This window comes from Gavia stellata, chromosome 5 (assembly GCF_030936135.1).
Source record: "Gavia stellata isolate bGavSte3 chromosome 5, bGavSte3.hap2, whole genome shotgun sequence".
Taxonomy (NCBI): domain Eukaryota; kingdom Metazoa; phylum Chordata; class Aves; order Gaviiformes; family Gaviidae; genus Gavia; species Gavia stellata.
The window spans coordinates 42709819-42723882 of record NC_082598.1 but is presented as its reverse complement, the minus strand read 5'-3'; the positions used below and the strand labels follow the sequence as shown (position 1 = coordinate 42723882).

General features: G+C 43.1%; 1 protein-coding gene across 1 annotated transcript; it reads right to left on the bottom strand.

Moving 5' to 3' along the window:
• Positions 1-4022: 4022 nt before the first annotated feature.
• Positions 4023-12502, bottom strand: LOC104250682 (histone PARylation factor 1). The gene is made up of 8 exons (XM_059818061.1): positions 12431-12502; positions 11094-11253; positions 9466-9652; positions 8864-8962; positions 7675-7825; positions 6879-6966; positions 6085-6257; positions 4023-4159 (listed from the first exon to the last, which is right to left on the bottom strand). The coding sequence occupies exons 1-8, from the start codon at positions 12485-12487 to the stop codon at positions 4028-4030; spliced, it is 1047 nt and encodes a 348-aa protein (XP_059674044.1). The 5' UTR covers positions 12488-12502; the 3' UTR covers positions 4023-4027.
• Positions 12503-14064: the final 1562 nt, after the last annotated feature.

Below are 14064 nucleotides of genomic sequence, written 5' to 3'. Positions count from 1 at the left end.
CAGAGGATTAGCAAATGTTTACAACTAGATGAAGGGTTTAAACATGGTTTCTTTATGATCCAACATGCATATAAGATCATTTTCAAATGTAACTTTCACTGCCGTTACCTTGAGATTTCCTTTTTCCTTTACTAGCAGATAACTGGAACAGTAATATTAAAATTTTATTTAAAAAAACTGCAGGGTTTTAAAAATAATAGGAAGAAAGCAACTATAATTATTAGATTGCTTTTGACTTTTTTTTTTCTTTTTCCAACCATAATAGAGGTGTAAATGATATGTAGCCACAGATGATGAGCAGCAGGGCAGAATAGAATCCAGTACTTGAAACTTTGGCGGGAGTTTAAAATTCAGCAGCAACACACACACTAGCAGGTGAACTCACAGATCCCTAACTTCCTTACTTTTTTCTTTCCAGTCACTAGATTAATTTGTTTCATATTCATTTTATCAAGCCACCACCACCACAAACACATGCAGAGGAGAAAAGGCAATATGCTATAAGCCTAAAGTTGGTAGGAAAAAAATTAAGAAATCTGGCTGAAAAAAATAATGCTTTATAATACGGGGTTCAATAAAGTTTCCTTTGAAAAATTATGCCCACAAGACTGCAAAAATATAAATGGTAAAAGTCTAAAATAATAATCTGAGGTATCTCTAAGGCATTCATCACAGTTACCTCAAATGTCTTTATTTGCGAAGTACTCAGTATGATTTTATCTTAGGTACAGTAACATACTGAAACGCAATTCTGGTACTTTTGGCAAGCTCCAAAATAATGCCTGTGCTCAAGTGCTCTGCTGATCTTTTACCCTTTTTTCCGAGTATAAAACTGCCATCTACATCTCATCATCTCATCTCTTGCAGCAACTGGAACCAGTAGAAAGTGAAAGGTGGGCTCATGGTGATCAGCCCCTGTGTTAAAAACAGGTTTGGAACTGAAACAGGGAATCAGGTGGTGGTGCAGCAACTAGCTGTGTTCCTCCATGTGAAGTCAGTGCAAGTGGTTCAAAATTTGTTCCGTTACATTGCGTAAGCCTGAAAAAACTTTACAGAAGAAACTTCACAAAGAGCAGGATTTGGCCCATTGACAGAAGGCAGCTCTGGAAGTTGTCTGTGGTGCTGATTTCTGTTGTCTAATTTTTTTTTTTACAGTGTAAGAATATAAACCCACTACACGTATAAAAATAGCTGTAAATCAGTTTGAAACCTCTGCCATTTCTGATGTTCTTATAAAACACTGCTGTGTGTACTGTATTAACTTGCACCTAATTCTACAGACTGTAGTGTCTGAATTAAAATACAGTTCACACCCTTGCTGTGCTTTACAATTTCAATATGGATCCCGAGTGCTGCATGTAAGTTGTGCATCTCTGTTTGCTCTTCTTACCTGTGCTTTCCCTGTTGACATTTAGAACGTCTTCTGGTAAAAACACATTGGAGGTTCTGATAATGAAGTACGTGTGCCTGCGCTGTGCAACAAAAATTTTCTAACGTAAAAGTTCCAGCGCCTTACTCAAATTAGTAATTTGAAAAAAATGTGGGGGATGGGAGGGGGAAAGTGTCAGCGGTTTTTTGTTTTTTTTTTTTAAACCATTCAGTTCCTGGTTCATGAAGAATGCATTCTTTGTTAATCTGTGATGTTGCCTAGAGCTGTATTTAATATTGATCTTAATGTTTTTATTTATAATAGTGTGGTAGAGCTGCATATCATTACAGTAAAAATTCTGATTACTGTGATGATTTAATCAAACATTAAAAACTTCTGTATGACCATTTATTGTTCTGTCATTTTTTTCTCATTGTTTTCACAAACAAACAATATTTGTGTTGATTTTTGTATTTTTTTTCCCCTGAGAAAATGAACAGCTAGGAATTTTACATATAAAACTAGTAAGCAGATAGCAAAGAAAAGAATGAACTTTAGGAGGGGATGCAGTCTTTGTATTGTCTAGTATTTGGCTACCAATCAGTAGCCAAATCAACCCAATCAAACAGATCAGTATTAGGTTTTTTTTTTCCCAAAATGGACATTTTAAAAATTGTTTTAATTACATAAGATAGTTGGCTTCCTGATTTAAAAGAGTTAAAAGTGGATGATGCTTTTACTGTCTAAAAGCCAGGATTACATAGTTTCTGCACAGTACATTTTTAGTACTTCTGGTTTAAAAAAAAGTAAGTTGGACATCACTTGATGATGTGTATTAATAATGTACAGCACTTTGTATTTTTTCAGTTGGTGTAACAGTTTTCCTTCTCAATTAGAGGTTAATAGATAAAGACTGGAAAATCTGCACTAAGATCGCCGTTTTTGCAGATTTAAGTTCATGTTTAAAAAACAATGATCTGAAACGTGAATAATTTTTTGTTACTTGTGTGATTTACAGGTCATTGATACACGAAGGTCTCTTCTGTTTGGAACCTAAAAAGTAAGGGGGAATGAGACTGAATTTTCTTTTTTATGTATGAAATATAAATTGTGGTCCCATGAAAAGTCCCTGTATGCTTGTGCTTATGTTTGAATAAATGGAACATTTATATGCTGAGTGAAAGGAATGGGGCTGTCAAATTTAAAAAAGTAGATGTAGCATGTGATTCCAAGAACTGACAATACCTTTTTCATTTAAAAACTCAAGCTACATTTTTTGAAGCACTCTGACTTTCATTGTGAATTATTTAGTAGTTTATGCTAGAAGGGACCTTTGGAAGTATAATTGTTTGCTAAGAAGTAGGGACAACTTCGAGAATGTTGCTAGTGGCCTGTGATCTTCCTTTGCAGTACTAGCGTCTTTAGTAAGGACATGAACTGCTACAATAGAAGTCAAGTCACTGTACAAAGGCAGGCCTGCTGAGTAAGAGCAAATGTTATTTTCCCTTGGTTTCTGGACTGTTACTTCAAGCAGTTGCCTGAGAATAAAACTTTTAAGTGTAATAACAACATAATAGAGCACTGGACCGATGAACTTGAAAACAACTGCATCTTGTACAAAATCACTTTGATTCTATTTTTAAAAGTCCAGGTTAGTGAAAATGGGCTGACTTCATCTGACTAATAAGGTGGCAAATGCAGTAGTATTTCTAATTTATCTTGTAATGTCCGTTAGCTGGTTTTTTGATCCTATTTGTTTCCTCCAGAAGATGGGGACCAGAAGTAGTGCTTAGTTATAATGCACTAGGGGAAGCTGCTGTAACTGAGTTTACTTAAAACGGTGGGACAGAATTGAGTAAAAAATCAAGAGCAAGGGAAGGGAGTGTAAGTAAGAAGCCAGTTGTGATTCAATCACTTCCCCAACGCCTACAGAGTAAGTAAGAAATGTAAAATAGTAACCCGCCCTTTTTGTGCTTCGTTACAGTAAGCAGGTAGCATGGTAACACTAACTGGTCTAGGTTTAGCTTCAGGCTGAGAGAGGAGTAGAGAACGGAGAATAACCCAGACGCTACTTCAGCTGCTCCTGCTGCGCTGCGGCCTGAGCTGCAGGCAGAGGCAGCAAGTCCCGGGAGCGGGGGCAGCACGCTGACCTGGCACCGACGGACGGATCCAGAGCGGAACGGAGCCCACCAGCCGCGCTCCAGAGCGCGGGCCCGAAGGCCCCCGCTCTCCTGCGCGGGCCCCAGCGCTCTCGGAAGACCGCAGCGGCCCGACCCGCTGCCGCCGCAGCGGTGCCCCCGCCGGCGGCGCGACCCCGGGGCAGCCAGACCCCGCCCCGCGCGCAGCGTCACGCGCGACGACTTCCGCCCCTCGGTTGCCGCAGCAGCAGCACGTGACTGCCCCCTTCCCGCCGGCTCAGCGCGTGCGCAGCGATCCCCCCCCCCCCCGCGGTCGGTGGGGTGTGAGCAGGCAGGACGGGGAGCGCCTCCCTCCTTAGAAAAGCTTTACTGACCGCAGGGGACGGCCCCGCGCAGCACCGAAACACACACACAAACGAAAACCAAAACCCCAGAAGACACCGCTACCCCCCCCCGCCCCGCCCGAGAACGCAAGGCCTCGGCCCTGCTGCAGCCCCCCGCCGGGGCCCCGCTGCCCGGCTCAGGGGGCGAGCCGGTCCACCGCCTCCGCCCGCCGGTCGGCCAAGTGCGACTCGATGATCTCGGCAAAGAGGTTCCTCTTCAGCAGGGTGTAAGCCAGGGGCAGCAGCTGGGCCACCGTCTTGTGGAAGTACTGTAGGCGAGAGGGAAAACAAGAGCAGCCCCGGCGGTCAGTGGCTTTGTTCGTACAGCGAGAGCAGCCTCACCTCTCGGCTCTGCCGCGCTCGAACTGCTGGAAGTCTTCAGCCACCCCCAAAAAGGACTGAGCACATACCCATGCTGCACCTCTAACAGCCACAGCGAGGCCGGGCTGGGTTACCTGAACTGCTGCTATGGGAGACAGAAATCTATTTTTCGCAGTGCAATAGCTGGTAACTATTGTTAAGCCCTTGTTAAGCCTGCGGCTGAAGTCCCACGACCTGTCACACTCCACAGCTTGAGGGGATCACGATGGTACTCAGAGTAACCATCTAAGTGCGCGCTTCAACTGTATAAAAGTCAGAGCTAATTCAGAATTTGTTATCATTATTGTCCACATCAGCCCATTACACCTCTCCTAGGAAGGGGAATAGCTTTGTCATGTTCTGTGTCTTAGGCTACACATAAAGTGTGTTTCTTCCGGCTCTGTACGCAGAGCCCTACTCAGAATGGAAAGCAGCTCTGAGCACCTACAGACAGGCAAAAATGCAACGACCAAACCGTGGTGTTACTTATGTGTGAAGCCATTGCTTTTCCTTTCTGTTTACTAAACTAGAAAACAAAGTAAGGCTTCTATTTTCAGAAAGCAGCTGCAAAATTACAGCTGTTTCAAACTGCTGCGTAAGATAGGTATCAGGCCACATCACAATGCTGTAAAGACATAATTATTCATTGCATGAGTTTGTCAGTGGTTCATCTCATGCACCGAGAGGCATGAAGCATGAAAGATGGGGGTTTGCCTCCACCTACTCGGCCAGCTGGAATTAACTATTTCCTTCACAGCCCTTCCAGCTGTATGTAGGAAGGAATTAAGCAGCTGAAGCAGGTAGTCACTGAAGGAAGGGTCCTAACTAAGCAGGGTATATCAGCAGGAAAATACATGTTCTCAGATGGTATAGGGAACTTAGAAGGGCAGGGCAGGAAATCTAAGCAGCACATTAGTAATTTAACCCTGTATGGACAGAGCAGTCAATTTGCCTATGTTTCAGTGGCTAAATATTTTAACTAGTGTTTAGCACAAGTTGTCTTTGTCTACCTTTAGTATTGCAAGATTTTTATCTTTCTACACAAAGCTTTGGAGCACCCCTTAGCCAATACTGTTTTTACTAAAAGAAGCTATTTTGCACAGGTGTTTCTATGACCATCCGTTCGTATTACACTTATGTTGAAGCTTCTTTATATGTTATTTCCTAGCCATAGATTTATTACAGACGTGACCTTTTTCATCAGTGGGGCAGTGGCTAATACAGAACAAAAAGTGCTAAGTAGAATCGTTACATGTGATTAAGGGCTAGTAAGTCAATCCGCTTATTTATGATATTCTTTTTTAACACAGAACCAGAGAGAGAGATACTGGAAACTTAGCAACGCATCTAGCTGGTCTTTTTTGCAGCCACACAGGCACTGTAGGTAGACAAGTGACTTGGGTTCCCTTTTTTTTGCTGGGGTTACTACAAACATCAGTCTGTTTCTTGATCCAGTTGAATGTGAGTGCTTGCGCCCATACAAGTAGTTGGGGATAAGGGGCTATAGCTATTCAGTATATCTGGATCAGACATACTGCATTTTTAGGAGTCTAGTGACAACTCCTGGTATTATGCACACCAAATCACAACAGTTAAATGCTGTTTAAATGCTTCCGGATTGCACAAAAGCAATTTTAAATTCAACACGGAATGGTGTCATAAGCATGACTCTTTAACAGTCTTCACAAATTAAGAATATTCTTGTAGACTTTCATGATTCCTAGGGATAATTATGTGACAGACTTGGGAATAAAAGTGTACGACACAGAACAACTCCCAGTCCATGCATAAAATAATACATAATTTTGTGAAGTATGATTGTTGTAGTACTCACATGTGATCCATAGCAAAACAGGTCCATACCCAGTTCATATCCCATTCCATAGTCACATTCATCATTAGCGAACTGAACAAAGGTCAGCATTTCTTGAATGGGTGCAAAGGCCTTCAGTCTCTCATCATCAGTAGGAGCATCAACAATGGCCTTACAAATTTTTTTAAGATTAGCTGCAAAAAACAAAAGCAGAAATATTCCGATGTTTAAATAAAGAAATTTAATATTGCACAGAAGTAGTTTGTCGTGAAAACACACCTGTGCATCATGCTTACATGACAACTAAGTGCACACACCCTGAGCTGCTGCTGAAAAAGCTTTCCCCTTTCCTTTGCTCCTTTGCTGCTCATTCTTGCCCCATGCCCACCGATCTCAGTTCCCCATATAGAGACAAGCATTTGTGTGGTGAACTTGCATCAAGGAACTGATTCTGGTTAGAACACCACTGGGAGAAGAGGGGGGATAAGAAATAAACCCACAAATCCCTGAATGTAGATCAGTTCTTTGGATCTACTTCCTGCATGGCTGCGCCAAGACCAAAGAGAGGGTCATCTAAACTACTACTTCAGGAATTATTATTTCAGATCTAGCGTGTTTCATTGATTCTCATCTGGTTCATTTAAAGATAATACTTTGAGCTTAAGTGTGACGGTTAAGACTTCTGCCTTTTACTCCCACCACTCATATTCTTCAAGTAGGAAATGCAAAAGCAGTTTGGCTTTTGCAGAGTAGCTGAGTAATTGAAGGTTGTTTACTTAAATAAAGCAGAAGAATATAGTAAACAAGATATTTACCATTTGTTTCGGGAAGTTCTCTGTATCCGACATCGTTTTTGTCTACAGGAACAACTAGGCCTGCTCCATGAAATGCTTTGGTCACCACCTAAATAAAAGAGACAGGAAACTGAATATAGCACCGTAAGTCAATACTGTGACATAAACCCACTCACCTCACTAAACAACACTAGCACTGACTGCTGGTGGTCAAATCTAATATAGTGTCCAGCCTCCAGGACATCATCTTAGTTTTGAAGTATATAGCAGTTACTTTTAACTACTGAAGTTTAAAATAACTGCAAACTCCATTTCATCCAAGTTCTGAAATCTAGGAATCCTTGTAGTCACTTGTGTAGCACTGTACTACATTTATTTAGTCACGCCCTACCATAATTATTTCTGATAGGTCTGCGAAAAATCTCTATTACTAATCCACATCATCCTTAATGTTCCCGTTTCCAATAGATCCAACCCAACTGTTTACATGAATCTTCACTCTGAAGCATTTTTCTCCATGCTCCCCATTTGTTTTAGTTTTTAGACTATTTCCCTTTTTTTTTTTTCTTTAATTGAATGCCAAGCTATGGTTTACAAGAGTTAAGTGTTTTGATTTAATCCTATTATTTGGAACACACTTGTATTAATCTTCCCTCTCCTCAGGTTTTGTAGAGAGAGCTGATTAGCTCTGGAAATTCCTAAATGAAGCATCTTTACTGACTAGGAGGAAAAAACCACAAAATAAAAAAAATCAGGCAAGTAAATGAAAGAAGTTTAACAGAACTTAATTCTCTCCAGTGGATCAGGAAAGTCATACTTTCTTATCTCTCTGTTTCATCTTCATGGTTTTTTGTTCCAGAGAATAACCCAGTTCTTTTGCTGTTCTTGTTAGTTTTTCATCTATGTCTTTCAAAATAGCATTTTTCTTTTTATCGGTCACTTCCTTAAGTTTTTTTGACAAAAATAATCTGCAAACAGAAGAAACATGTCTTAAAAGAGCTTAACAGAAAACAAAGAAGTGAATAGCCTTCTGATCACTAAACCTCCAAATCTTATAATGAAGATTAGCAGTCACGGGTTTATTTATACACACAGGCTTGGGAATGCAAGCCTCTTAACAAGAAAGGAAAAAAAGTTTGGCAGAGACAGTACTTTGGCATTTCCTATCTGTATTTACAGTACAATATAGTTTATGCAATCTGCAGGTGCTGAAGATTCTGCCGGACTCAGTAGTTGTTCATCTTTCTATCTTAAGAATTCAGTTTGCTGCTTCAGTGCCGTATACACTGTATGTCATTCAAGTCATGCACATAAATACATATTTATGAGTTTCATCATAGTGCTTTCAAAACAAATGTCCCCATTTAACTCTGCACTACACAAGGGTTCTGTTGCAGAAGCTTTTCTTCAGTATGCTTTCACTTACTGACACGCGTCTGTCCTTAGAGATCTTTCCATTTTTAACTGACAGGTTATGAAATCTGTTGTTTACATTCATGATGCAGTACCATGTAAACCTTCATGAATCATACTGAATTACATATCCATATAAATGTTATCCTGCCACAGGTCAGAAATGGTACTTCTTGTAGTTATTCATTATATAGGCAAGAAGAGCCAGATGCTACTCATTTAGTACAATACTCAGATTTCCTTCACCACTGTTTGAGATGCCCTTTGTTTACTTACTCTTTACTTAGGAAGTATTTTAACACACCCAGTGGGCATTTTTTTTCCTATAGCACCTACCCTTGCCAATATATTTAAATAATGAGGTAAAATTAACACTTATCTATTTTACTCATAAAATGACACCACTGTCAAGAAGCCTATTAAGGCTTTTGAGAGTACCATTAAACTTGTTAGCAGGAGCGGAAAATAAGTGAGGGTTTCCTGAGAAAGAAAGATACATAATAAGTTAGCTGCATTATCCCACATTGCATCTTCCGACTGATAGTTTCTCTTCTACTCTACTTTGTATACATAGAAGTAAATATGAACCTTACTTGACTGCGGCAAAGACATTATCACCAACTTGTGAAATCACACAGCCCTTCTTAGCTTCATTTGCACCAACCCACACTGGAAGCTCATCTGGCACATCCCTATTTTGAAAAAGTACACACAGTCAGTCAAGCTGTGTCCATTTCTCCTGTTTCAAAGTAAAAGTAATTTGCCTTCTCACCATGCTGCTATCTCCTTCAGAAACCTAACAAGAAATGCCCTTGGATCTAAAGCTCAAAAATCTTACAGCATGGCCTTGAAAGGAGCTTGTATCAATACATGCGAAGAGAATGCATGTTCCCTTTATTTCATAAGGCTTAACTTTTTCTTCTAAGTATCATGGCAAAACTTAAAGGTTAATAAGTAAAGGTGCTCTGGAGGGTTGGGAGAGGTAGTTTAATAAATATTTAAATCTGGTCTTCAACTCCAATATCTTTGGTCTTTTTTAATAAAAGATATCAAGCCATGTGTTAATATCCTATTAAAGAAGAGAAAGATCCTTGTTTGGTGATAGCGCACAGTTCTCAAATCCTGTCTTGTGGAAAAGAGGAGAAAAAGCTACACATAATTATAGTCCAGCAAGAGCATATATTAAATAAAATACCTGAAATATCCCATGTGATACTGTGTTTTGCTATCCCCGACAAGTATAGTCTGGAATTCTGGGGGATCATAGAAGAATCTCCAATGAAGATTGAAGTCCAGATCTGTTGATTTTGCTTTTTTGTGTTTTCCAGCAAGAATATCATATGGTCCAACAAGCGTAAGTCCAACACTTGACACAAGTGCATCTGAAAAGCAAAGCATGAAGTGGTTTACTTTCTCCTAAGAAGTAGTGGTCAACAGCTCAATGTTCAGATGGAGATCAGTGATGAGCGGTGTCCCTTAGGGGTCCGTACTGTAACCAGTACTGTTTAGTATCTTCAATCAATGACACAGGCAGTGGGATTGAGTGCACCCTCAGCAAGTTTGCAGACAACACCAAACTGAGTGGTGTGGTTGACACGCCTCAGGGATGTGATGCCATCCAGAAGGACCTGGACAAGCTCCAGAAGTGGGCCCATGTGAACTTTATGAGGTTCAACAAGGACAAGTGCAAGGTCCTGCGCCTGGGTCGGGGCAACCCCCAGTATCAATACAAGCTGAGGGATGAAGGGATCGAGAACAGCCCTGCGGAGCAGGACCTGGTAGTACTGGTGGACGAAAAGCTGGACGTGAGCTGGCAATGTGTGCTCGCAGCCCAGAAGGCCAACAGTATCCTGGGCTGCATCAAAAGAAGCGTGGCCAGCAGGTCGAGGGAGGTGATTCTCCCCCTCTACTCCGCCCTGGTGAGACCCCACCTGGAGTACTGTGTTCAGCTCTGGAGCCCCCAGCACACGAAAGACATGGACCTGTTGGAGTGGGTCCAGAGGAGGGCCACGAAAATCATCAGAGGGTTGGAACACCTCTCCTGGGAGGAAAGGCTGAGAGAGTTGGGGTTGTTTAGCTCAGGAGCCAGAGAAGGCTCCAGGGAGACCCTACTGCGGCCTTTCAAAGAGGGCTTATAGGAAAGTTTGGGACAGACTTTTTAATAGGGCCTGTTGTGATAGGACAAGGGCTAATGGTTTTATACTAAAAGAGGGTAGATTTAGACTAGATATTAGAAATTTTTTACGATGGGGCTGGTGAAACACTGGAACAGGTTACCCAGAGAGGTGGTAGATGCCCCATCCCTGGAAACATTCAAGGTCAGGCTGGACAGGGCTCTGAGCAACCTGATCTATTTGAAGATGTCTCTGCTCATTGCAGGGGGGATTGGACTAGATGACCTTTAAAGATCCCTTCCAACCCAAACCGTTCTATGATTCTAAAAGAAGCTGCCATTTCTAGAGCAGCTAGGGATCCCACATTCTGTTACATAATAAATTTGGGGAAGCTGAAACCTGGATTGATATGAGGAAACTTCAGTGCCATACTAAACATTTTAAACATACTTGCAAGAAAGGCAGATTTAGACAGCATTTAGTCCCTTTGTATTCAACAATTTAAGTAATTATATTTTAGGAAGCTTGAAGTGGACCAACATCTTCATGATTATTTCCAGTATTCTTGTTTACACTCATGTATATATCCTGCACCTTAACTGAAAACTGAAGCAGCATTAGAATGCGTCTGACCGCCTGCAGTTTGCCTGACTTCAGGCTGGTTTTGAGAGTGAAAGTTAGAAAAGGCAAAAAATATTTAAAAACCCACCACTTGGTTTCTCAGGTTCTAGTTCCTCACAAAACTTCCAAAACTGGTAGAAGTCTTCAGGCAGTCTAAGCCGATAGCATGTTTCCGTTTCTTGACGAAGATTGTCAGGGATATCTGCCTGATTTGACCTTCTCTTCTTGACACCTCCATTTTTTTCACACTGCAGATAAAAATAAAACAAAGTTCATTTAGTTGCTTCCTGTCAGTTCTACTAAAGGATTTTACAAAGCTTCTGTGTTAATGGAGGAACAATGATTAAGACCATTAAGTCATGCTTGTTACTTAAAGCAGCATATATACCAATTAGAACATCTGTTTTGCACAGAATCCCTTAAAAGTGCATTATCTGAGACACGTGTTAAACATGTTTGAAATAGCAAAGTGCTACTTTGATATTAATGGGTCAATATAACAAACAGAATCACTTTTATTAGTTACTCAAGCAAAGGACTATGCAATCCCGAAGTTTAATCTAAGTTCTACATTATTTTAAAATGACCATTTCCAATCACACAGCAGCTTGCATCCAAGAAGCTCGTGTTTTACAGACAGTTGGAAGCATGGATACTATTTTGTCACATCTGGTTAAATGACACAGCAGAAGTCCTCCAAGTCTCTACTATCTGAACCACTCCGCTATTCAACATCTGAACTGGTACAGTTTACAGCACAGCATTTTAAAAGTAGCTTAAAATTTAAGGTGTTTTAAAAAAACATGTAACATGAACTGGAACAGGCTAGGAAATGATCCATTCAAGCATGCACACCACTAACGCGGTAACCTCAACTACCTCATTGCCACATAAGGCTCCAAGAATTGGTAGGAATCATTACCCCTCTGTTTTAAAGAATAATAACAATAAAAAAGCAAGGTTTCTTTTCTCTTGTTCGGACAGTACAGTGAGGCAGACACTTCACCCCTGAAGCGGGCCGCCATCAGGTACTTAACTATACCACGAGTGGTTGCTCCTAGCAGCAGGCACCCCGGGCGGATGAGGAGGCTGCGGGGGTGCTGCTCACAGCACACCTGAAACGCGGCCGTCACCGGGGAGAAGCCCGGGAGAGGCTCCCGTGTTGGAGAACGAGGGGCCCAGGGGCTTTCCTCAAAGCTACGGAGCAAACCAGAACGGGGGGGGGGGGGGGGGGGGGGCGGGGGGCAAGGAGGCAGAGGCCCGGCACTACGACAAGGAATCCGCGCCGATTCAGGCCTACGGCCCCCCGGCCCGGGCACGCTTCAGGACACGGCTGCTGGGGCCCGCTGGCAGGCTCGGCCCCCTCAGGCGCGGCGGCCCCCCCTCCCCCCTCCCCAAGCCTGCTCCCGCGCCGCTAACGGCCACCTGCTCGCCGGCCGGGCCCGCCGCCCCGCGCGGCCTCCGCTTCCCGCCACCTGTCATGCTCCCGCCGGCCGCATCGCTCCCGCCCTCCCCGCCGCTTCCGAGGTCGTGCACCGCGCCTCCGCGCGTGCGCAGGCGGCGGCGTGCGCCTGGCCGGCCCCGCCCACCCCCTCGCGCGCCGGCCGGCGACGGGCGTTTAACGGCCGCCGCGGGGCACCGGCGTGCCCGCCCGCAGGAGGCGGCGGGGGGGTAGGTACCCCCGGAGAGGCTGGGAGGAGCCGCCCCTGAGAAGGCCGGGAGGGAGCAGGTTAGCGGGTGTCTCGGGAGAAAGACGAGGTCCCGCAGGAGGTGGGCTCGGCCACCGCCGCCAGCCCCCGCCCGCTGAGGGGACGGAGCCCCAGCCTGAGGAGCTGGCGGCGGGGGGCGCACGGCGCCTTTCCTTCCCACCTTGCTGCAGGGTGAATAGGCGCTTTTGCTAGGGCGATACGCAGGTTTACATCGACGCATCAGCTCCGGAGCCAGCCTGTTCTGGAGTTGGCTGGCAAGAGAAGGAGGATTAGAGGGGGCACAGCGGTAGCCTGCAGGCTGCGTTAGCCCCGGGCTGGAGCAGGCGTCACAGCGCCTGAGGGGGGAAGGAGGCGGGAAGAGGGCGAAGGCAGTTAACCCCTCATGGCGAACACGTCTGTGGCTGGAGCTGGGTGCTAGAGATCGAGTGGGGAAGCTTACAGCCGTGTTTCCTCAGTGGTAGGCCAGCTCACCTCAGATCTGCCTATATACGCTTTGGAGGCTGATTGTTTTTTACCCTAATTATACATACGTGCAAATTCCTGTAATACAAGTTAGGGTAGTATATTGGGATGAGACAGAGAAAAAAAAGATTACCTGAATCAAATGTGATCTTTCCCTTCAGAGCTAAAAACATAAGAGATAGAGGAAGTGATAGTAGTTTTCAGTGCACAGAAAAATTAAAAAAACCAAACAATCCCCTAAGCCTCTGCTTTAGCATTTGACAGCTGCCAGGAATATAGAAGTATCATCACATAATTTGTCTTCCAATTAAAGAATCAAGGCAGCAACGTGTAACATGCAGCAAGTAGGACACATTCCTCAGTTTAGAAAAGCACATAATCATATTACACAACATCCACTCATTTAAGTATATTGCTGAAATGCTTTGCATAGAAAGAGAGGCCTAGAAAACTGATAGCAGAAAAGTAGGTGGTGGGAAGCTCATTATATATAAACTTTCACTTTTTTTATTTCAGTAAGTCAGATTGCAGTGGTTTTATTTGAAGAAGCATAATGTAGTTTAGCTATAGGAATTCTTCCTGATGTGCAGTGTGTGTTCAGCAGAGATGCATATATGAGAAATCCAGCAGGGTTTTTTATCCTGCAATCCATTAAAGTTGTAAATATTTTCTGTGGTATAGATTATTAGCTTAGGAATAAATTAGGAATAAACTGCAGTGCCTTTCAAGCAGATACAACATTGACAGTTATGCAACGAACAAAAGCTTGATAATTTTAAGTCTGTCTACAGCATTCACTATTAAGAGTTACACACAACATCACAGGAAACTTGATCCTGACTGATGATGTTATTTCCTGTATGTAAAAACAGCTAGGCACTTCATAGA